The following is a 24,247-nucleotide window of genomic DNA, read 5'->3' on the forward strand; positions in this document are numbered from 1 at the left end:
GGTTTTCTATATGCACTCCACACTTTATGCGCAGGGAATGAATAATGCAATATAGTCTTATCCAAAGGTCATGTTTGTTCGTTCAACAACTTAGTTTAAGAGTTGAAACCACGGGGGAAACAAGCTGTGACTGCATCTCACCAAAAATATCAGCAGCGATCGCTCCTCCTCAGCTTTAAATAAACATTCATCATTTTGTTCCATTAAACATTCAACAGACATTTTTCTTGTTCTTCATGCTCGGCGATGCTTCTTTTTCGGGGTTTGTGAGTAAGACGGCTGATTCTCAATGGACTGGACATGCTTAGTGTGACAAGAGGCGGAGACAGGGAGGCAAAGGGAGCAGAAGTAGTGTAGCTTTTTCTAAAGCAAGTCTAATTTCCCTACGGTGAATATTTATTTAGGAGGCCCAGGTTTATCCACTGAGAGGCACCTGCCGTGGCAGCAGCCAGGGCAAATAACCGCCCCCCACCTCAAGGCATGTAAGCAGACACACACATATAGTCGCAAACACACACACACACACACACAAGAGCCCCCACCCCCTCAACAGCGGTCCAGATAACAACCCTGAGTCAACACTGCCTCTCTGCTTTTGTTTTCTCTGCCTCCCCTCCTCTGTTCCCCTCCCACGTTCCAACCCCTGCGGAACCACAAGGACTGGGGCCTGAAAAGATGCGAGGATGAGGGACAGACAGATAGGGAAAGAGAGAGAGAGAGAGAGAGAGAGAGAGACAGAGAGAGAGAGAGAGAGAGGTCTAAATTACAGCATGGGAATGCAAATGAGAGTATTTTATTTGGGGGGAGCCAAGGAGGGCAGGCAGGCTTTATTTTCCAGGCAGAAACAGCCCCTCTGTGGTCTCTGGATCAGTTTCAGCTACAGCGAGGAAAAGAAAAGAAAGCGGACATTCTCACTCTGCCTTTTTACTTGGGGAGGAATAAAAGAAAAAGAGAAATACACCGAACACAAAACCCACAACTCTCTGAGGCTGGTGCGGTCATAAAATAAAATGATATTTTGCTATGCTTTCACACCACCACTGCCGCCGCTGCTGCTGCTGCCACCACCTCCTCTTCCCATCGCCCCTTCACGCGGCGGCGGCGGCGCCACCCCCTCATTCCTCCTCCTCCTCCTCCTCCACCCTTGGCAGAGACGCACTAAAGTTGCTGAAACATGGGCACAAATCACAGCCTGACCAAACACTCCGCTGCCACGCCTTCACCTCCCCCATCTGGAAAAACAAGGGCGAGAAAGTGAATTTGTGTGCGAGGGAAAGCGACGGGGATGGGGGAAGCGGGGCGAGCCAGCTGCAGGTGGTCTCCAGATGTGGTGGCTCTGGGGACGGGCCACTCTGGCGCTGTTAAGGGCGACTCGGAACTCCCTCCTTCCCCCTTTTCCTTCCATCGCTCCTCCCTCTCTTTCAGTGACAGGAGCCATCTGGCCTGGCAGGGAGAGTGGAGACGCAGCAGAGAGTCCCACCCTCCCAAGTGTGGCCCCTGCATGCCACTCAGCGGAGAGTACAAGTAAATAAAATGCACACACACACACGGACACACACAACGCCTCCTGCTCCCCCCCCCCCCTGAAGCTGTCACATGGCTATTAACCCATCGAAGCTGCGGCCCAGCTGTGCTCCATTACGATAAATACACCAGGGTCGCAGGGTCTTGTCAGCCAGGAGTCAGCCATCAGATACTATGAGGTGTCCACTTACAGCCTTTTAAAGCTCACTTTGCTGAAGAGTTACAGCCATTTCCATCATCATCATCATCCACCCCCCGTCCGTTTCATCTCCTACACCCTCTGAAAAGAAACTCCCAGCGACTTACTCGTCCTCCTCCCTGCACCATGGCAGATGATATTTCACACTTCCTCTGAGAAGCCCCCCCTCCCTTTACCCACAACACCCCAAAACCCACTGTAACTGGAGTTTTGTAACTCCATTCGACACCTGGAACACCTGACACCTTCCTGCTCCCTGTACGCTATCAGCTGATGCACTCATTTAACCTTAAGTGCAATTGCCTCAGGGTAATGAGATGTTTTCAAAATAAAAGGAATAGAGAGCTTAAAAAACAGTTTCCTGGAAGACAAATAATTTGACTTATTCATAGGAAAATAAAACAGCCCCCCCCCCCCCCCCCCTTTCCAATTGTCAGTGAAGAAGAGATTTGGAAAAGGTTAGCAGCCAAGAGTTAAACCCCCGGCTGCTTCCTGGAGGCACATTTGTTTTTTTTTGTATGGCTTCTATGCTGCAGTAGAAACTGGGAATGGAGAAATAAGGACTGTAATGGGTAGAGGGCCTAATGGACAATGAGAAAGAGAGGGAGAGTGGCAGGGTCAGTGCTCTGTGTTCTCTCAGGCTATGTTCAGGCTGCGCTCGTGTACACTGTTCATGTGTGTGCAGGTGTAAACAGGAAGCAGTCCGTCTACTTTGCAGTTAGTTGCTAAGTTGCAGAAAATACTCTTGCTACATCTATACTACAAGGTTTTCGTTTAACAACAGCGTTTTCAAACCAAAACGACCTCCAAAGTGTTTGGACATGTGCGTGCCTTGTAGGGCTGAAAACAGAGCAGAAAAATGTCTCGTTTGAAAGCAGTTGTATGATTGTACAATTCAGAATTTAGTTAAGCTGTTAGTTAAGTGGCTGTTCTACACTGGTAGTCGAGGCTAATACCAGTTGTTTCCTTCCAGGAGGGGGTCATGTGATAGTAGCCTGACGAATCAGCAAAAGCTTTGTCTTGGCCCGAAAAAGATCCAATCAGCAAGCGATGGTTCGTGTCTACGTCATCGTTTTAAAACTTCTCCATTTTAGCGGCTCCGTAGCGGAGTTGAAAGGTTTTCAAATGAAAACGAAGTCGTACGGATGCAGCCTAAGACCGGGGGATTTCTTTGCTTGAACCAACGACGAGGTGGAGCCGTTACTAAAAGTGAGGGTTAACAATGCTTGTAATTCATTATCCATGCTTCATTCAGCACTCGGTGTCGAGTGGTGCCTGATAAGATCGAGTCAGGAAGCCAACGTGGGTGTCTGTGTCATTGTTTCCAGAGGTTTCTGCTTGTCCAGACTAAAATGCATACCCAGCCTTTTTGAACTGAAACAGGCCTAGCAGTGTTTCCAAAAGCAGCAATTTGAGGTAATGTGGACACCAGGCGCAAATGTAGCTTCAAATATCATAGAATGAACAAAAACTAACCAATTAGCATGTACAACATACTGAGGGAGGCAGCTTTTATTCCCTTTATTTATTCAACATCTTAGCTTCAGCTCTCTGGCATTAAGGAGGCCTTTTTCAGTCTTCGTCCTTCAGGGAAACGGCATTCAGTTTGCTCACTAGACACATAAAAACACTAAAGCCAGCAAATGGTGGACACAGAAATATTGTAATGTGTCTAAAAGTGTCCTAAAGATGTATACAAAATATTAAAAAACGCACAACAGAGCTCTGATGCTTGAAGGTGTTTTTTCCTCCTTATCCTCGCAGCCCATTGTATATGTCCTCACACGGGAGATGTTCCGAGGGTCCCTGCTGTGTTTGTTGGCCGCCGAGCTAAACGAATGGCACCCAGCAGCATTGATTTGCAGCGCCGACCGCAGATCAAACCGCAGGACAAAAGACGAGGCAGAGGGACAATGGAGAAAACACAGTGGGCCGCGTGGGAGAACGAGTGACAACCGGTCGATCGGGACGACCACAGGCGACCACAGGCGCACTCGTTCCAAGAATGAACAGGGCCTTGAAAGATGCAACAAGAAAAAGGTGGCGAGTGAGCGGCGGCAACACAACAAGACAACCCACTACGGTGGTCAGACCATCGTAGTTCTTTCAGGAGAAAAAGGAACACATAATACTGTTCTACCTTGTTTATTCCTTTTCTTTTTCATCCTTCATCCCTGGCCCCTCCACCCCCTCCTCACTGGCCATAGAAGAAAGTAAATATGTGAGCAAGCTAAAGCAATCGGTTAACCTTTGAAATACCCTTGCAATGAGATCTGCCGCTCTTTACTCTTTTCAGCTGGAGGAGAAGAAAAATGAAGAAGAGAAAGAGGAACACACACACACACACACACACACACACACACACACACACACACACACACACACACACACACACACACACACACACACACACACACACACACACACACACACACACACACACACACACACACACACAATGTTGGCCACCACTTCAGAGGGGATATTCAATATCCATGAGCTTTTTCATTTCACACTGATGAATAATTCAGGGTGACCTGCCCACCACTGAGGGAGGGGGAGACAAAGGGGGAGGGAGGGAGACAAAAAAGAAGGGAGGACCGGGGAGGTGTGCAGAGGTAGTTGTCTGTTTTAGTGGATGCAGCTGTTGCCGGTCGACGTGCATAAAACCAATCTCCTCCCCAGCTGCCGTGGAGAATGGAATAATATACGGCAGCGTCGACGACAGATAATTAGGGAGATTATACCAAAGTGCTGCCATTCTTACAATGCGAGCAATGTGCTTGCATCGCCGTGTTCCTGTAGACAATACAGCCACGGGACGGAGGCGACTAGTAGAATAAACATGCGATCTGCTGAAATACAGAGAGAGGAAACAATCATAACATGTCACATGATGAGCACACACACACTCGGGGTCCTATAAAAACACAAACACACACTTGTAACCTCATCATTAGTGCTTGGTGGTGACCTATAGGCCTGTGGAGGAGCCACTGTGACGGCAGCTAAATTCCAATAAGCTCGCTATAGAAAAAAAACATCTGAAAGAAGTAGCTTCTTCCTTTGACTTTAAATTGGTTGTTTCAAATCCAATTAATTTCATCTTCAAATAAGTGTGAAGAATACAAAACTGGATTAAAATGTCAAACTACGATCATTAATTCAACATGTTTTTTACGTATCTGGCCGCTCCGGCCAGACGTTTAGTTTCAAAAATTCAGAAACACTTTTTTTTCAACCATAAACTCCTCCCTGACTGAGAAACAGAAGCACAGGGAGGAAAACCTAAAGATTTAATGCTCACTAACGGACAAGGACAGCGCCTCCGACCCTCCGTGAGCAGAGGTCAGATGCTACTGTCGCACACGCACACAAGACGCACACTCGAACACTCGAGCTGTCACAAGCAGGGGGAGACCAGCTGTTCCTCATTCGCTCGAAGGCTCCGTTCCCTCCGTGCGTTGGCCGGCTTCGCAGAAACCATTAATCCCTCTGTGAACGCAACCGATGGTTTGGAAAGATCAACCATGAGAAAACAGCGAGGGAGGGGCAAAAGAAAGATGGGGCTCAAAAACACTTATTTATTTTCTTTCTTTCACTTGTTTGGTTTTCTGAGAAAGGAATAAAAAAAAAAAAACCTAGTGCAGTGGAAAAATAGATTTTCCTGGCCATATTTCCCAGAGGACACAAACAATACGAAGGGCTAAGTGGAGATTGAGCAGCAGATAGTTCATGTAACATTTACCAGGTTCTCGAGAAACTGGAGACACATGACAGAGGGCCTGCGTTCAGATAAGCATTTAAGAGTCGGGAGGTGAAGAGTGAACATTTAACAACACAATCTTTGCAGTATGGAGTAAAGAGTAAGAAAGTTTAAGAACCGAGATGGTTTTTTTTTTATTGATTTCGCATTGGCATTAAAGCACATAAGATTTCAAATGATGATGATGAAGATGAGGTCCAAGTGCTGACTTTCTAGTTTCAGGGTGAAGGGGTGAACAGAATATTTTAAAAAGAGTTTCTACACGTTTACGTTAAATATAAGACTTTTTAAGACCATAATGAATGAAATTTAAGACCTATGTAATGTAAGACAGATATGAAGGAATATCAGAGTCCCAGAATTACTTACACTTACCCATAATTGAATATAAGGTCAAGTAGCTGAGTGGAGAATAACCCTTAAACACTGTGTTATCTCTTAAACTACAAGCAGAGACAGTCCATAGTCGTTCCCTCTATGCAGGTTTATTACGGCGCTAATATCTGTATCATTGAGAAAGAACTACAACACATGCATAAATTACGCAGGCTGCCAAAACATTTCTCTTAAATAAATCTCTTTCTCTTATAAACACAAATTTTGCAACATAGTAGTAAACAAATGTTTACATAATTAAGCCCTACCTAAAAGTACATGAGACCTATTTTAACATATTTAAGACTTTTTAGGGTCTAGAATTCAGATAATTCAATTTAAGACTTTTTTAAAGAAACAAAAATGTAAGAACAAGAAAGACAAAGATCCTTAACATGGATTAAAAAGGCAACCAAGTTTTATTTTAAGTGGGCTGTCACAATGAAGGATTATCATTTCAACTCTTTTTTTTGTTTGCTGCTAATGAGTGAAGGGGAAATAAGCTGCTGAGCCATTTGCAAATTTGTAGTGTTTACTTGTCTGATTATATTCTGCACCCTAAAGCAAGGGAATGTATACAAAGGGTCACAATTCCTGAACAGTTCATCTGGTGGATGGAAAAAACTCTTAAAGTCACCGTTTCGTATTAAATTAAATGTGCAGGAGAAAGACACACATACTCCACGACTCCATGTAAAAATAGTCACTGTAAGCACCCAGACCTTAATGCACACAAGTCATAAGTGCATCATGTTGTTATGCATGAGCAACGTTACACTGTCATGAAGCTCCAATCCCCAGAATAACCCCCTGACCGATGCCATATGAGCTGAAACCTCTCGTCTGTCTCCACTCATTCATATCAGTGGGATTAGTGAGGATGACACAGACTCCCACTGCCTGTATAGTAGCATCCACACACACACACACACACACACACACACACACACACACACACACACACACACACACACACACACACACACACACACACACACACACACACACACACACACGTAAGCACTCATACGCATACAAACACACACACAGATGGCCGCTAGGATTTCCCCCACTCCTAATTCTCAGCCTTTTTCCTAGACAGGTAACGTAAGCCGCTAGCTCTCCGCAATAACCCGTTAGCATGTCAAGAACAACAAGTAAGGCAGGGGTCACAGTCAGGAAGCATCAAGGCAGTGATTCATGGCTGTGTTGCCTCTGCACACCAGAACATGACATTTAAGTTTCGACCTTCAAAATGTATATAAGTACAAATGTTGGGTTTTATCTTATTTTACTTCAAAGTAAAAAAAAAAAAAATTAAATTTTTTTAATTTAATAATAATAATTGTGGTTGCTAATTTGCTTAAATAGAGCCACTGCCCAAATAATTTCTGAATATATTAAATATATATATATATATATATATATATATATATATATATATATATATATATATATAGTTCTGGTCAAAGGAAGACAGAGACAGATAGAGGAAACTTAAGGTCTTGTCCCCATGTCCTGCTGTCAGTTCTGTCACATTCAGATGGAGACAAACACTTCCTGCTGCTGAGAGAGGGACATTTATGCGTGTGTGTGTGTGTGTGTGTGTGTGTGTGTGTGTGTGTGTGTGTGTGTGTGTGTGTGTGTGTGTGTGTGTGTGTGTGTGTGTGTGGCAGGATCGTGGGGGGGCAGCAGCAGCACTGAGCACAAACACACACGTATATATCCCAAGTCGCGAGTTACAGACGTTGGGCAACATAAGCACTAGATCAAAGCCTTCGTACAATCAAAAAGCAGAGTGAACATAGAAACTCCCTCGTGTCTAAAACTCTCACAGAAATACAGATGTGTCCAGAGTCAGTCTGAGGCCACACTGACACACAGGGAATGTTTTCTATCTCACCCACATACACACGAGTGGAAGACAGGCAGGAGAGTGCACACTGAAATCAATGTCAGACACCTGAACAAAGCAGTTTAGCCAAGGACGGCTGAGAAGACATTAGGCATGCATCATCGTGGATGTCCTTCCAAACACAGGCAGGGAAATTAAAATCCCATTCGGTCTCCTCACGGGAGCTGTGCACTGGGAGGTTGCATAACTGTTAGTCGCAACGGTGATGGCCTCCTGTCAAAAAGAGAAAAAAGGGACCTGCCATGTTTTTGATCAGCCTCTCGGCAAGCAGTGGATGCAACCTGTGCACAATGTCATCGAGAAAAACAGAGTTATACAGGTGAAAACGCCAACTGACAACTCCCATAAGGCTGCGAGGCCCTGTTGCCAAGTTCTACTCTCTCTCCTTCCTGTAAGCTAGGAGCCCTGCCCCCAAACACACCACCGCCGCCCCGCCTCCTAATGCTGCAGCCCAGAAAAGTACAGCTGAAGATGTTCTGCGGATTATCTCCACAAGGAAACCACGTGCCGGCATTTGTGGACAACATGCAAGCGTCCACCTCAGTTAATCCACTGAGCACGCACACCATGCATACCACTAGCCAATCACGTCTCTAGCTAGCCAGGTGGCTATTCCGCCTCACGTGACACGAAAGAGTCGCTTCACCCACCTGAGCCACTGACAGACATCTCCATGGCCAATGCGAGTGCAGCACGGCGCTCTCCCTGCTATAGGTGGAAGGGAACTGTTGTAACTCAGCTCGACTCAAACTTTTAATGCCATTACTGACGCTACTTACGGCTTTAGCCAACCAAGACGGCGCCCAGTGGAGAGGAGCCCTCCCACCTGCAACTTGCACAGAAATATTTTTAGGCACCAGCTATTTCACTTGTGCTCACATCTTTTCTGCTCTCAGAATAAATAAAGAAGTCGACTGTATGGAAATGAAGATGCCTCAACTGCCATGTGTAAATGTACACTTTGATGTGAGACGATAAAAGGACGACTAGTTTTATTGGAAGAACTACCAATTTATTCAGTATGTGCAGAAGGAATAATGTGTCAGCTTTTCATCAATATGCATGTTTGAACATAAAACACCATGCATGTAATAAGAGAAGCTCTTCACTGGTGAACTGGAGCCTTTGCACAAAAGTGTGAAGCAGTCTCTTGAGAGGTGCACTGTTCACAGAGAGAAGGGAGGGGTGTAAGAGAAATGCTTTCATTAAGTGTCTTAAAACATTTTTCAAACTAAGCTGAAAATGGCTGCTGGTAAAGAGAGTAACAAGTGTTTCAAAATAAATGTGCAACGCTGCATGCAGGGCTCCACTTTTCCCCTTTTCCTTAAATGTGAAGATTATCCATGTCTGATTACCATTGAAACCTAGGTTGCCTAGCAACACACAATTAAGACGTATGCTTTCCGATCGTCTGCAAGGGGCTGCCCCTTTATCAGATGAAGTTACTGAAGCAACAAATGTCAGCTACATACAAATGAGCTTGTTGTGCTTAGAGTGTATTTGAGGGGGGGGTGGGGGGGGGGCACTGTGACCTTGGAGAGCGGCGTATATTTTCATGAAGCTCGAAAAAGGGACCTCCCACCCTGCTTCCCCCAGAGCTCCTCTCCCCCTCCTCTGGATCTTGCACCTCGCTTCTTATTTCCTTGACAACACATGAAGGGAAGCCACTTCATAAAAGTCATTACTCTATATAAAAAGTGCAGCAGCCCACAGACCCATTAGAGAGGCAGGCAGGATACGGGGTTAGATGGCTGAAAGGAAGGTTAAAAAGATTCAATTCTTCCCTAAGCTCATCAGCTCTCATCAGGAGGGAAATATATCAGCTTGTTATGAGCTGAGAAATCAAGCCCTTTATGTGGATGCCTAGCTGGAGAACTGAATCTCACTGTAGGCTGAACATAAAAAGCTGCCACACTACTTGCATTAACCTTGCAAGAGACATAGAGGTTCTGCAGAAGAATAAACACAATTATGTGTTTCATGAAGCCGGTAACAACACATTTCAAAGAAGAATGTAGTTAAAAAGGAAACGCCGCTGTTGGAAAACAAACAAAATGAGAAGTTTACTCTTATTGTTTGCAACAGTACATTCGCGTTTTTCATAGCGATCACTCTTTTAAAATATAAATTGGGTCTTAAGACTTTGTAAGTGAGCGTTGTAGCTGCTGTTGTTCGGTGATAATATCTTAATCCAATATATCTTACACTGCCTCCGCTGTGAGATGATCAGGAGAATGTTAGAATGTGAATGAGAACAGCACAGAGCTCATGAAATTTCCATTCAATGTACATACCCAGTGTCTGAAATGACAATGATTGAATTTGTGTCTGAGCACGAACAAACAAATGCGTTAAAGAACATTTAGCTGCTCTGCAATGCGACCAGAATCTCAAACAGACAACAGAGTGTCTATTAAAAACAGTTGCCTATTATAGTCTATGCAACTATACATCCAATTAGTGTAATTGGATTTGAGGCAGTTAAGCCATTGATTAGGAGAGAGTCCAGTGAAAAATAGAATGGCAGCAACTCTGCATCGATAAACCTTTACAATATAAAAAGAAGCTGAATGTGTGCATGTTTTTGACATGTTCTAACTCTGTGTTGTAAAGACAAAGAAATGTAGGAGAATAATAAGAGAACAAACGGTTCAAACTCTCTGATATTTAGTGCTATCAGGTTGTAAAGTGTTTTGTAAGCGCTCACCCGTTATCACATTTTAACCACAAGTACAAGAGACAACTGAACAACACCAAAAGCACACTGCCGATTCAAAATTATTCTGACCAATAAACCAAGTGAAAGAAAAACACCCAAAAATGTTGACCTCAATAACTGGAGCGCCTCTCATAAGAATTCAACGTGGTGATGAGACAGGATCCCCTCCGGCAAATGACACAACTCTGTTGCAATACATGTATAAATAGTTGTGTGGTTTTAAAAAAAGACCTCTCATAGCAAAGCTGCTTAGCTTGTCGGATGCATCTTACATGCTACTCCTCCATTCAAGTGTCAGACTGTTTATTACATTCAGAGTTAAATCTCACTCTACATTTATCTACAAGACAAATCAGAAAAAGAAAATATCACCAAAACCCACTGAAAAAAATACAAATCAAAGAAAACAAGAGAGATAGTTTGAAGAGATTCGTGAAATAGGTGAGGTTTGACATTACTTGTGTCAGGCGCGGTGGCCATGGTTGAGACAATGACAGGGGGACCAGTACGACGTCCAACCATCCTGCTGTTGTTAAGATTTTGCGCTTGGAGAGCGGAGGAAGAGGTCACAGGAATGATGGTACTTTCAGGGGCAGCACCGATCCCTTTCCGGAGCAGTTGGGGGCTGTGAAGGGGGCTTGGCGCTGCTGCTGGTGATGTTGGAGGAAGGTTGGGTGCTCTCTTCATCAGCTCCATGGGGGAATAGGAGCCAGAATAGGTTTTTGGGGCTGCTCCATGGGTGCCCGGGGCTGATGGAGGCTGTTGTCCAAGAGCAGACATGGCAAGACCAGTGTGGGCATTATACATGGAGAAGGGTCTTCCCTGAGTCACAGCATTGCTATATCCTCCAGGGCTAATTGGAAAAGCTCCACTTCCCATGGGCCGAGATCCTGGGTAGGTGGTGGTCTCCAGGAGGTGTTGGGAGGGTGCACTACTGGGTCTTCTGCCAAGAAATTCTCCCATCCTGGGGGACATGTTCTGGATATTGGTGGGATGTTGCTGTATCAGGTTGGGGTCCATGGTCAAACCCTGGGGCTGCATGTAGAGCTCATTGCGATGGGTAAAGCTGTTGGATCGTGTACGTGGTGCTGTTCCACTTGTCTTGCAACCAAGCATCACACGTGAGAGAGCACGGGCCTGGGCCAAGTTAGGGGCCACAGAGCGGACATCATGGTCCTCCATCATCCCCAGGGTGGCATAGGAATCAAAGCCATGTTGCAGCAGGAGAGTGATAGTGCTCTCAGCCAATCCTTCAGCTCGCAGGAAAGCCAGGAAGGAAGGGTCCACCATCTTCTTGGGGTCTGCAGCACTGGGATGGTGAAGAGACAGACCAGAGTTAAATCCAGCTGTGGCAGCCACCATGGCTGAATTCATGTCATAATTTGGGTCATAATGTTGCCTCTGAGAGCCTATAGCTCCATAAGCCCGGGGGAAAGCTCCGTCCATTCCCTGGTATGCTGGGTCCACCACAGTATTGGTGGCAGCTGGCTGATAGGAGTCCAGGGAAAAGCCGTTTATATTGTTGTAAGCTTGGTGAGCAGAAAGAGACGGTGGCCCAGCAGCGTAAATAGGAAGAGGGGGCTGGACCCCGTAGACCGCAGGACCAGGAGAGCTGCCACCAATACGCTGGACGTCTGGGATCATTTTAGATCCCAGAGTTTCCCTGAACAAACGGCTCAGCTCATGAACAGGAGGGGGAGGAGGTGGTGGAGGAGGCGGGGGAGGAGGGGGAGGGGGAGGAGGCATGGGGTTAGGTGTAGAAGCAGACGCCAACACGGTAGGTGTGGCCCTTGCCTGTCCTTGATCCCAGGTAGGCTTCATCCCCCTAGCGTTGGACCCATAATGCGATGCTGATCTGGTGAGCATGTGCTGGTTATCCCTATAAAACCCAGACTCTTCAGGTGGCTGACCAGATAAGGTAGAACCAGTCATGTAGTAATCCACAGGTGGTGCAGAGGCCAGGCTTGCCATCATTTGTCTGAGGTAGAGGCTGCTGCCAAGATCGGGCACAGAGTTCTTCCTCAGTAGCTGCTGTCCATGCCGGTCCTGTTGGATCTGGGAAGACTGGAGGACTGGATTCTGTTTCTCATCAAGATTTACGTGATGGTGAGACCATACTCCACCATCTCCCCCACAGACTGCCAGAGAATTCCTACGACCTGCCATGGTGCCACAGAAGTGACAGCGACTTGCAGTCTTGTGGTTCTGGCCTTCAATCCATTCAGGGCCGTGATAGCTCAGAGAGCCACCAAAATGCGACTGCTCACTTGAGTTAGGCATCAGTGAAGACAATAACGAGGACAGCTATAAAAGCAGAAAATAAAACCGGGTATTGTGTTTCAACTCTCCAGTTACACTCACCCCCAATCAAAAAGGAGTAGTGATGAGAAGAGGAGAAAGGTGAAGCATGAGGTACCCTTTTACCTGATCTGCCGCTGTAGGCAACCCCCCTCCCCTCACTCTAAAGAGTGTGCTATCATGTAGCTCCCTGCTGGCAGCATATCTAAATAATTCAGCCCTGGAAACATTAGAAATCCACAAGGGCATGAGGCACAACATGACAAACACAGAGTATAAACATGCACACACATTCAAACTGAAAAAAAACACACCTTTAGGGCGAGGATCTACTCCATTCTACAGCAGGGATCATGCTTGTGGTTGGCATCACGCTTACATTCCAAACTAAGACCTAGAGTAGAGAAATTGGGCTAAAAGCACATGCTGGACAATGACAACAGAATGGAGGAGGGGACGGGATGCTCTAATCCAATGGGGTTGCTGCACGCCACTGGTAGGACAGCCCTCTCGTCCACAGCATTTTCCACAAGGGGATTAGCGTCAAACTAAAACCTGCTTAAATCCACTGCCCCCTGTGACATCACTTGAACCAGATAGTGTACATAGCCAGCACGCTGCTGAGGCCCCTGGATGTGTTCACGGAGTGTAAAGCTACAGTGTTTATGGTGCTTAGTGGTCACTACTAACCACTTCGTTGGCCTACAGCCGGAATCCCTCTGAGCATGAATAGATCCAGAGGAATCGGGGAGTTTGGGGACTGACATGCTTGCTGAAGTGTGTCTCTGGGGAGAGGGGGAGGGGAGTGGTTGCAAAGGCCAGACACAAGTAATGCTGAGGGTCAGTCTCAATCCGGTGGCCACTAGAGGAGTTGCTCCACTTGAGCCATGAAGAATGCACAGCCTCCTCTACTGGGCAACGACAGATTCACATATGCAAATACGCACATACAAATAACCCTACAGGCAGGGACAAGGAAGAACATGCAGCCTCCCTAGAAGTTAAATGTACACTCGGGCCAAAGTTAATGATTTCAGATCGATGGATGATTTATAAAGCATAAAACAAAAACAGTCCAAAACTGAAGTATATTCATTTTACAGTAGAAATAATATATATATATATAAAATATATATATATACCTTGAAATGAGCTATCGTGGTTCATTTTGTGAACTGCACTTAAACCAAATTGGGTCTTATTTCCCCTCACAGTTCTCCTGCATACACCTAATGTACAAGAGAGCAGATACGGCTTATCTGAGATGTTGCCATCAGAGATAACTGTTGGTGTTTACTTGCCATGACAAGGGCAATGTAAACAAAAAAACTGTGGCAGCAGGAGAAGAAAAGAGGGCTTTGATAAGAGTGTGATGGGGGGGGGGAGCTGATAAGGCAGGAAGCTGCTGGCTCTCACTTCACCTGCAAGACAGACAATGTGGGAAAGGACAAGGCATGAGGAGAAGGGGATATGATTGGACTGCGCTGGACCGTGACAACTAGATGGCTCCAAGCCTGTTTCTATTCTGTACTTTATTTCTGTGTGAAATAGGCAACAGGGGTTTAAAGGAAGAGTTTTTCGCGGCAAGTCTCCAGGGACATTTTGTGGATGCTCCTGAAGCTGAGACACAGAGACAGCGTGACTGAGACGCGCTAAATTTATTACAGTTTAGGAGTGACAGGCGACTGCTACAGCGCCGTGCCTCTTTACGTTGTCCCAGTACCTGTCAAGTCACAGAGGGGGAATGCTATAACAAACTTCTTTCATTTTAGAGCTTAAGTGATGCAATCATGATATAAGACCAAAAGCAAAACAGATCATTTCATCATGGAACATCCAAATTGAAGAACATTAAGTAGGTCAAAACAAAAAGGAATCATTTCACTTTCCTTATGGCTCTGCACAGGATGATGCACTTCTAAAAGGATGGCTTCTTTCATTGGAGGTAAAGCATACCTAGCAATTTACTTGCAGCGATTTCTCAGCACTATCCTCCCAGGTCTGAGTCTCCCTGCGCTTTTTTGTCAGCTGTAAAACACACCATTAATCACTGTGTTGTATCTCTCGACGGCGATCGCAATAACTTCTTTTAATAAGCCCCTTCCAGTGCCGCGTGTCACTCAGATCCCCGCTTCCCGACAAAATATTAATAACAATAATAAACATCTCAAGTGGGGTCGGGCTGGTGTTGTTAAATCTGAAACAAGAATATGACATATCATATCTCCTGCCATGCAAATTGCTGCATTTCCCACAATTCATAAGCAGGAGAAGCTGGGGAACAATATTCATCTTGTCTACATCCTCTGATATGCCTCTCGTGAGAGCTCCATAATTAAGTGAGCATGCTATATTACACTCATCAAGCAACAGGGACCCCGTACTTGCTAGCATGAATAATATAGCAGAAGAAAAGAAAGACCCAAAGTTACACGATGGATATTTGGTGAGCTGCATCAGAACCGATGCCAAGTCTCGCTCGCTCACTAGCTCACAGCCAATCACACAGCTCTGTCAAAGACCTCTGGGTACAATGTGTTGAACAGACGTCCAGCAACAGTCATGCCTTTGGAGCAATCTGGCCATCTTTCTAGGGCACAGGACGCTAACGGCAGGACTTGGCAGGCAGAGCAGGCAGAGCAGGCAGGGATAGCTGCAGAACGATTTACATAGCTGCGACTCTACAACTGCTGATCCATTAAACTTTCATAGGGGCTTCATAAATTAAAAGTATGACTGGAAGATCTTGAAAATTCTACTCAATTACTGTGATTGTACAGTATATTAAAGTTTTAACAAGCCTCTGGGCCCTTTCTTGCTCCAACACAAGCTCGGGGAGAAAGGAGGGGCAACGGGGAGAGGAAAAACACATGGTACCAATTCTGGTCTGATGGCTTTCGGAGGGTTCACATCTGCTGTGGAATCGAGACGCTGGCCTCTTTGCCACCATCCATGTCCAACAGTTACATGGGTGGGAGGAACATGGGGGCACAGCGAGAGACACTACTGCAGAGCTTTCATTTGCAGGGCAAGACCTCTGCTGGACTAGGTGAGGCAACTGATACGAGTTCTGTCTTGCATTTTAGCAGGATGGTTTGTTCCCTCTTTGCCTCGTGCGCAGCCCTGCACTCCGCCCGCCTATCATTATAAAGCCAGTGGTCCATACTGCATCACAGATGGGGCAGACAGAAGGGAGAGACGACAGCCCGCTTGCTTTTTGGAGAGATGAGGAGTGTGCAGCTGAGTGAGAGAAGAGGGAGGGACGGAGAGCGAGAGAGGGAGAAGAAAAGGACAGAACAGAAAATGGGATTTGCCTCCATACCTCACTGATGAAAGCAGATATGAGGTCTAGTTTAATGCAAGAACAATTTTACAATGCTGTGGTTACAAGCAAAAAATAAAGTAAACATACAGAACATACAGGAAAATCTGATATTCATCTTTCTACTTGGGTGTCACTGCATGGTCCAAAAATACGCTATGTCCTCTCACATAGAAATAACCCAACCCAGAGCAGCAGTACAAAAATATGAAGTATGTACGAAAAGTATGAAAAAACTAAAAACTCTGTATATTATTACTAACATATCCGAGATCTTGATTTACATAACAAAGAGAGTATCTGATCAAAAAGATGAAGAGAGAAAATGAAAAGCTGTTCACACATGATAGTTGTGATAGGTATTGCATCTGAGGATTTGACAACCAGCCTTCGTTTTCACTTGAGCACATTGACGCACCACTCACTTGTCCTCAGCATATAAACAAACTCTATTCAAATCAGAGACAGACAACACAACAGTGTGGATATGAAACGACCTTTATCAAATATAAACCAGCGTCTTTAAGTGAAAGACATCAAACCTGTGAAGTTACTCTACATCACCACTTTCTTTCAATTCTGACCATAGACTGGTTTGAAGATAGACGAAATGACAGCTGCTACAAACCCAAGCCAAAAACATCTTGATCGCCTCATGGTGGCTGGGTGCAGCATAGGCCGAATTAAAACATCACATACACAGCTATATATTTTTGTAGTTGTTATCCCACTGAAGCATGTTTAAGTGTTCATTTTTCCACTGATTTTTGGTTTTAATTACTCAAGATTACCACTGTGCAGACTCTGGCTTCAAGTGACAAGTCACCAAGATGGCAGCTCCCATATCCAGGATATTTTGGCTTCATTTTCGTACAGTGAGATTAAGGAGAGACACGTTGTCCATCTTTATTCAATGTCTGTGGTTAGTAAACTAAGTAAGAATAGCCTAAATGCTAGTTGCATGTTTACAGCAGAGAATAAAATAATCCTATTGGTTATAAAGAAATCAACAAGGGGAAGAACAATAGTCTGATGAATTATTGTTTTGTTCAGCATGTAATATGGATAAATTATATTCCTAATTACGCAGCCATAAAGGGCCGTCATGTAACACCACATGAATAAAATGCACATGTTGATTAAAACATTATCTGAGTAGATTAGAGCGGCTCTAATCCAACCCTGTGGGGAAAACTCTATTGCACTCCACAATCACAACAACAATCTTAGCATAGGAAGAAGAAAAGAAAAAACAGACCAGGAGCTGAACTGTCCTCCCTCTGAGCCACACAGCCCGACACTGCAAAATAATCATAAGAAAAAATGGTTCAGCTCAAATTAAGCCGAGAACATGAAAGAAGCTGAGGAACACGGGCCGTGGCAGATCACACCTCATCTCCTCAGACCACAGAAATGAATCTCATCACCCCTGAGAAAAGAGGGAATGAGAGAAAGAGCGCGAGGAAGAGAACGCTCCTCTCTCCCCTCCTCTTCCTCACGCCGCCGAATTAAAGCTGATGCTTCCCAGCAGCTGCTTTGATTGAGCTAACTAGCAGCTTTTGATAAAAACAGTTGCAACCGGCTCCCTGCCTCCGTATTTGCAGACAGGCCAGATTATGCTAAATACATATCAAGGACTCATCTAACCACAGGGTTTCCTTAGATACTGCATTTCTGATCCCTCTGCCATAAATACCAATGTACAGCCACAAGAATGAACAATTTGGGCAATGGTATGATAAAAAAAAAAACATTTATAATATGGAAACTGTCTTGGATGACAGGAGTTGATTTTTAATGTAGGGAAAACAATAGAGACAAAGGCGACGGGGTTTGTTGGACGGTGCAGAGTGTGTTGTCTCAGCAGACGTTCCAGATTTCCACTTGAAAGGGATCGAGGAGAGACGGCACGAAACCTCGGCTTCAGCTGGTCTGTGTCCGTTTGCCAACTGCGGGCCTGGCTGGAAGAGTGGACCTGGACCGAGATGAGTTACAGCCGACAGTAGCCAAAATAGGCCCTGTGAGGATTTTACCTGCGCGCGGGAACAAAAAAGCGGAGCCTCGCTTCATGTGTGTTGTCTCTGCACGCTGAGACAATCACCATGACAGCCTTATCACTCTGCTACATGCAATGAGTGGGACAACTTTGCCTGGTCATTGGCTCGCGACCAAATCACAAATCACAAGCTGTTTTTTTTGGTGTTTTTTTTTAACGCCCTCACAATGGCCGCAGAGGACTGATTCACTGATCCTGTATGATGGCCATCTGGAGAACGTGTGTGTGTTTGTGTGCGAGTCTGCTTCAGTGTGCATGTGTTCTTTTTTTTTGTGTGTTTTTATGTGCGCACAGGAACACCGACAGGTATGCTCACCACGAGGCAGCTCTGCACGCATCACGGCAACACCTGTTACCGTCTCTGTGTGCGTCTCCTGTGGGCTTTGAGCTCATGCCCAGCAGCGCAGACTAACTGTTGGTCCCTCGGGAATGACTAACTACCTCAGATGTCTGACTCACACGGATGCAACAGCTGGATGTGGACCGACGCTCTAATCACGAAGGATTTCCACCAATGAACAATCCACCTGTGCTATGAAATATGATATTTATGTGATTCTCCTTTAGGGCTGGGTGATTATTCAATAGTGTTGTTTGGTGACTTTCACTGAAATTCTACCGCCCACACAGAAACACGTCTTTTTTATTTGTATTGTTGAAGCTTGACATTTTGGGTCGTATGCTCATTTATTTCCTTGTTCAGCGTTAGATAAGAAGATTGAGACCACTCACATACCGGTGCACTATGGGTAGCTTTAATTTAAGAGATACCAGACTGATAACAGAATTAGAAATCCTTCAATACTGCAAAAAATGCCGGGTCGGCGTGTACGCAAATCGTTGTCCCGATCCAATTACACATATTAAGGCTCACGAAGATGAAGCAGCGATTTTATATTCCCAGAAATCACAAATTCTTCACTGCTCCAAAAACTGCCACTGGCAAATAATGTTTTTTGAGCGGCGGAGAGGAAGGGATTTCCGGCAATGTGGCGCTAGCCGGAGCGAGTTGTACGACAAGTAAAACTGCAACGTGTACAAGACTTCAGCTTCGGGAGGTGGCACTAGTGTTGTTTGTTGTGTATTTATTGATTTATTCATTTGTGTTCTTTTTCAGTTATGAATGTCAAATATAGGAAAAAGTTCTATGGCATCATTCTCTGTATGTATTTGTTTTTCAAAGGGCTTGACCTGGGTTGGGCCATTTGACAATGATGACAATAATCCTTTCATCATTGTAAAGGTTAGTAGTATACAGCTGTTGAATTACATTGTACTAGTTGTTAATTTTTTCAATGCACTGGTATCGGATTGGCTCTCAGAATCGAAACAGGAGTCGTATCGATTATCTCATCTAACATTCGGCAAGAAGGCGAATAAGCATATTTCCACGGCTAACATGTGCATGTTCCTGATATCACACAATTACTCTGAATAACCTGAAGAGGATTCTACTTTCTCCATTTAAACAATTTGTCTGCATGTTGGACGTTGACACCGATTCTTCTAAATTGCTTGAAATTTGAATTATTCCAGGCAAAACCGGAGATTTCCATATTAAAGTGACAATTTAAAAGAAAATGGCCAAGGTTGCTTTTAGGTGGATGAAGTAATATTTTCTTTCTTTCATGTTAAACCGACATTTTATTAGGATTGGGGCTAACTACGGGCTTACACAGGATGTGCAGTTTACGTCCTTCATTTCATGCACACAGCGCCGAGGTGCTTACATCATGCTGCAAAACAAATATGCTGGCAGTGGGGGTAATGGTGCATCGAGCTTCATTTTCCAGCACTGCAGTCATGTCTGCCTCTCCCTGCGCTGGCTCCAGGAGGGCCCAGCGGCTTAACAAGCCTCTTGGGGACCCAGAGAGCAGAGAGGAGATGATTTTACCTCAGGACACAGTCTGACAGACACACACACATAAACACACAAGCACACACACGCACGCCGAGCAAAGTCAAACAAGTGGGTTTAAAAATGCACATCCACAAATCTTCAGACACAGTTTATACACCCACACAAAGACTCATATTCCTTGTTGCCGGGGCCGACTCTGTAGCTGTGTGCACAGCAGGGGGCTCCTCTTCTATGTTCAGGCCCTTCAATAGAACACCACCGCTCTCTAATCCACAACCTAAAGCCTAATAATCACCGCAGATCGTGGGGTAAAATTGGCTACTTCCAAACAGCCGTGACAGGATAGAAACCATCCAATCCCCTGCGGTAAATCTAACTTTAGCTCAGATGTTTCCAGATTCTCCACAAGTAGAAGTCACACAGCAGACATTCCTACACAAACAGCTCACAGATCTCATTTACATCTGCCAGATGACTGTTTGCTGCCGGGGTCAATGTTTATACACTGGTTCCCGTGGTCTCTGACATGCCGTGTGCCAGGAGAAAATTATGGCAATCAATGGGTATCGATCACCTATAGGTCTTAGGGTTGTGCTAATAAGGGTGGTCGGCTCCGGGATGTATAGCTCCGAAGCAATGTCGGTGAGGGAAATAGAAGAAAGACAGTATTGTAGCAGGGCAAGACGTATAGGTTTTTTTAAGTCTTGTGCAATTTTTCCAATAAGTAGCTATTAAATTATCTATTTTCTTTATTAGAATTATGTCTTTGGAAACAGAATAGATTTCCTGCATCTGGACATCTGTAACTTCACACCACCAACATAATAATCCTGCGCTCCATCAGATAATTTTCCAATATTCGGGGCACTTGACTTGATGCACTGACGCTCAAAGTGTCAATATCACACCCAGATTAAGGTTAATTAACCATGAAAGCCATAATCGTGATTCTACAAATGATGAGATCAACTCAGCAGCCGCAGCGTTTGTTGGGAAAAGTGTAGAGAAAACACAACAAGTGTAACTTTGCGGTTCATGACGCACGCACACACACACAACTTCACCTTCACAGATCTTGTCCAGCCGCTGCCTCTTCACTTTGTGTTTGTCAGTCAGGGACATGGCGTCAAACACAGCACGGGCACAGGGTGGCGCAGCACGGATCAGCACGGCAGGGCACCTCTCCTCCTCAGCCACAAATACTGACAAGCTTCAGACTCCTAGTGCACTGTCAGCACTATTCCCCGGGGCATAACGCCTCGGCACATACACCTGCAGGAACGGCACAAACACAGAAAAGGCCTGGTTAAACACAACACTGACTCTGACTCTGACACACACACACACACACACACACACACACACACACACACACACACACACACACACACACACACACACACACACACACACACACACACAGTATATACACTCACATTATTGATGTACAAGTGCAAAAAAAAAAAATATCTGACATGGGAAGGCATTAAAGAGTCCTTGACTACAAAGTCACTCAGCCTCTTGCTCACAAAGAGCCCAGGAAGCTGCAGGCGATAGATATACAAAAAAATCTGTGAATCACACACAGACACACACAGACACACTCACACACACACACAGACTTACTCAGATACTATTGGCGACAAATTGCCTTATTTGCTCTAAAAATGACAAAGCTTCAGCGCTCTAAAAGCTCCACTTTACTCCCGTTTGAATTTATTTTACTGACAAACACTCACCTGAAGCTCCATCTACAGTAACTTGTCACTCTTCAAATTCCTTATTGATCGCACTGACATTTGACGGATCTCGACTCACGACAAATAGCAATCTACCTTTTCTCTCTTTTTTTTGTTTTTTTGCCCTCAAAGCCGCTCAAAACAAAGCGAGCACACAAACGTTTATTCACCTGACAAAAGCTGATCTGAGGAAACGTGAACGACGCTGTTAGAACCTGCGAGGATGAGATTTAACATCTGACAAAAACAGGCTCTTGAGTTGATGTGCTTGCACCTGAAGGTTGACAGACTGTCATGTAATGACACATTCAGGCCAACAGAGGGTGGTTAACATCTACCCAGAGAGAAGCACAGTGTCTGACACTAGGAGGCCCTGTTCAGACCTGCGACAACCATCCCTCTGTCTCGGGGTGTCAGTTAAGCGCATCTGTATTTCTCCTCTGAGCTCAGAAGTTTCTAACGTCAAAAATCTGGTTTATAAACCAAAACAAAGGAGAAAATGCAAGTTTAAATCCCTGCTCACCTCCTCCACCTCTGAACGCCAACAACTCTTATTTTGACAAAAATCCAGCCTTTGTAATCAAAGTAATCATACCAACATTTTCAGTTTTAGAAAGGCTTGGAAATCCGAGCCGGCTGAAAAATGTTACTCCTCACAATGTCCAATTCATTAACTCTGACAGACACGCAGGCAATTATTTGCACAAATGCACCTTTGTTAGAGGGAAAACAGACGAGTGTGCATTTCTTCACTGGCAGCACATAAAGAGCACAGCGTGGATCAGCATCTTAGTGAATTAGAGTAAAATTATTGCAACACAAAAGGGGATTAAATGTTGCAAATGCCACGTCGTGCTTCTCTAGGACCAGAGCCAGACGCACCTCTCCTCGCTCAGAAAGTGCTGAGATCATGAAAACGGCTGCACGTGCCAGAAAGCATCAGGGCGGTCATTACTTGAAGTCTTCGTCAGTCCTTTTCTAATCAAAATTTAGGGGGAGAAAAAAGAAGGTAAAGAGTTCAGTGAAAAACAACACCCTCCGTTATTATCTGAGAAATCGGGGGGGGGGGGGGGGGTGTCAGTAGTCGTCAGTCGTCGGGGCTGGAGCTCGGGGCCGGTGTGGGTGGTTGTGAAGTGTGACATCATCAGTACATGTCCGCACATATGGGACCACACAGACCCATCGTACTCAGAGCACCTTATAAATATGTCGCCACACACTTAGAAATATGTCCGAAGGGTGTTAGCTGCCGTTAGGTAGCATCAGTCATTTGGACATTTTTCTCTCAACCAGCGTGCTATATTTCCCAGAATGCTTTCAACAACCTCAGAGTTGGGCCTCGGCATTATAGCTTTCAGTGACAGGTGGGTGTAAAAAGTCTTTATACTGAACCTCTGGACAAAAGCAGAGTGGGCACGGCTCAAACTCCAATTCAGAAGACCAGACAAGCACTTAAGGTCTGAGATGAACGTTCGTGCCGAGCCGTCGTCGAAGCTCATTAATCTTGATCGGGAGAGAAAAGTACTTTAAAATAGTGATAATCTCTGACCCCTGATTTAGAAAAATCCTGGATCCGCCACTGAATTCCCGACATGTGGCTTTACCCACAATCCAACAGTAGCTGCAGGGATATGTGATCAAGACAATCAATTTGTGATTAGTTGAAATATTTCAGTAGCCTGCAGAGTTGTTTTGAAATGGTACAAATGCACAGAGAAACTGCACAATGTTAGAACTGCAAAATATTACCTGAGTAATCTATTAGTCGGTTGACAGAAAATGTATCTGCAACTGGTTTGATATTAGATTAATCCTTTTAGCAATTGTTTGAAAAACAACTTCCCAAAAAGAAGGATACACGTGTTTTTGTGAGATACAGTGAAAGTAAACGAAGCATTTTTAACGCAAAAGACCTTTTTCATGGGAAATATCTGCGTTCGAGTTAAAGAGACATTTTGGCACGGGGGAAGTCACGCAGAACGGGTCACTTCCTGGGTGTTCTCCCGACGAGGCAGCAGTCTGTCTCCAGTATGTTAACGTGCTGCTGGAAAACCTCACCCTGTTACTTGATTCACTTCAGCCCCCACCCCCCTCGTCCCTCCTCCTCCCTTTTCATCTGTCCATCTCTCTGAAGTGCTGCTGCCTCTGAGGTTTCTCACACAGAGTCATCAATCCCCGGGCCGTCTTCCAGGCTTGTAAAAAGGACTGCACGGGTAAATGGACTTCACTTATACAGCGTTTTTCTCGTCTTAACGACCACTCAGAGGGCTTCACACAACAAGTCACACTCACATATCCGCACAAATATTCATACAGCGCTTCTATCGACACACTGATCGGCCCACGGACTTTCCTAATTCATGCATGAGAGTGCGGCTGTGTGTGTGACATAAAGAGTGAGAGTGACAGAGAGAATAAAGAGTGTTCACAGAGGCTAACAAGACCCACACATTGTCCAAAACCTTCCCCAGTT

General features: G+C 45.1%; 2 protein-coding genes across 7 annotated transcripts in view; both read right to left on the reverse strand.

The window, feature by feature from the left end:
* LOC117752581 (C-terminal-binding protein 2) overlaps window positions 1-24,247 on the reverse strand; it is a 97,720-nt gene that overhangs the window by 33,339 nt on the left and 40,134 nt on the right. For 4 of the 6 annotated variants that reach the window (XM_034570044.1, XM_034570039.1, XM_034570040.1 and 1 more), the window contains exon 2: window positions 21,100-21,307. The exons of 1 other annotated variant lie outside the window; for it this stretch is intronic. In XM_034570044.1, coding sequence (XP_034425935.1) covers window positions 21,100-21,157 — 58 coding nt within the window. In that variant the 5' untranslated portion in view covers window positions 21,158-21,307. Of the gene's footprint in view, window positions 1-17,376; window positions 17,414-21,099; window positions 21,308-24,247 lie in introns of those variants that run through there. One more of the 6 variants, XM_034570043.1, reaches the window with a different exon arrangement.
* On the reverse strand, window positions 10,803-13,690 carry LOC117752580 (histone acetyltransferase KAT6A-like). The gene has a single exon (XM_034570038.1). The coding sequence runs from the start codon at window positions 12,776-12,778 to the stop codon at window positions 10,835-10,837; it is 1,944 nt and encodes a 647-aa protein (XP_034425929.1). The 5' UTR covers window positions 12,779-13,690; the 3' UTR covers window positions 10,803-10,834.

The sequence above is a fragment of the Hippoglossus hippoglossus genome, chromosome 19, assembly GCF_009819705.1.
Source record: "Hippoglossus hippoglossus isolate fHipHip1 chromosome 19, fHipHip1.pri, whole genome shotgun sequence".
NCBI lineage: Eukaryota > Metazoa > Chordata > Actinopteri > Pleuronectiformes > Pleuronectidae > Hippoglossus > Hippoglossus hippoglossus.

What these genes read in the sequence shown, in the direction of transcription:
- LOC117752580 (XM_034570038.1), bottom strand. Translation starts at nt 12,778, where the DNA reads ATGCCTAACTCAAGTGAGCAGTCGCATTTTGGTGGCTCTCTGAGCTAT.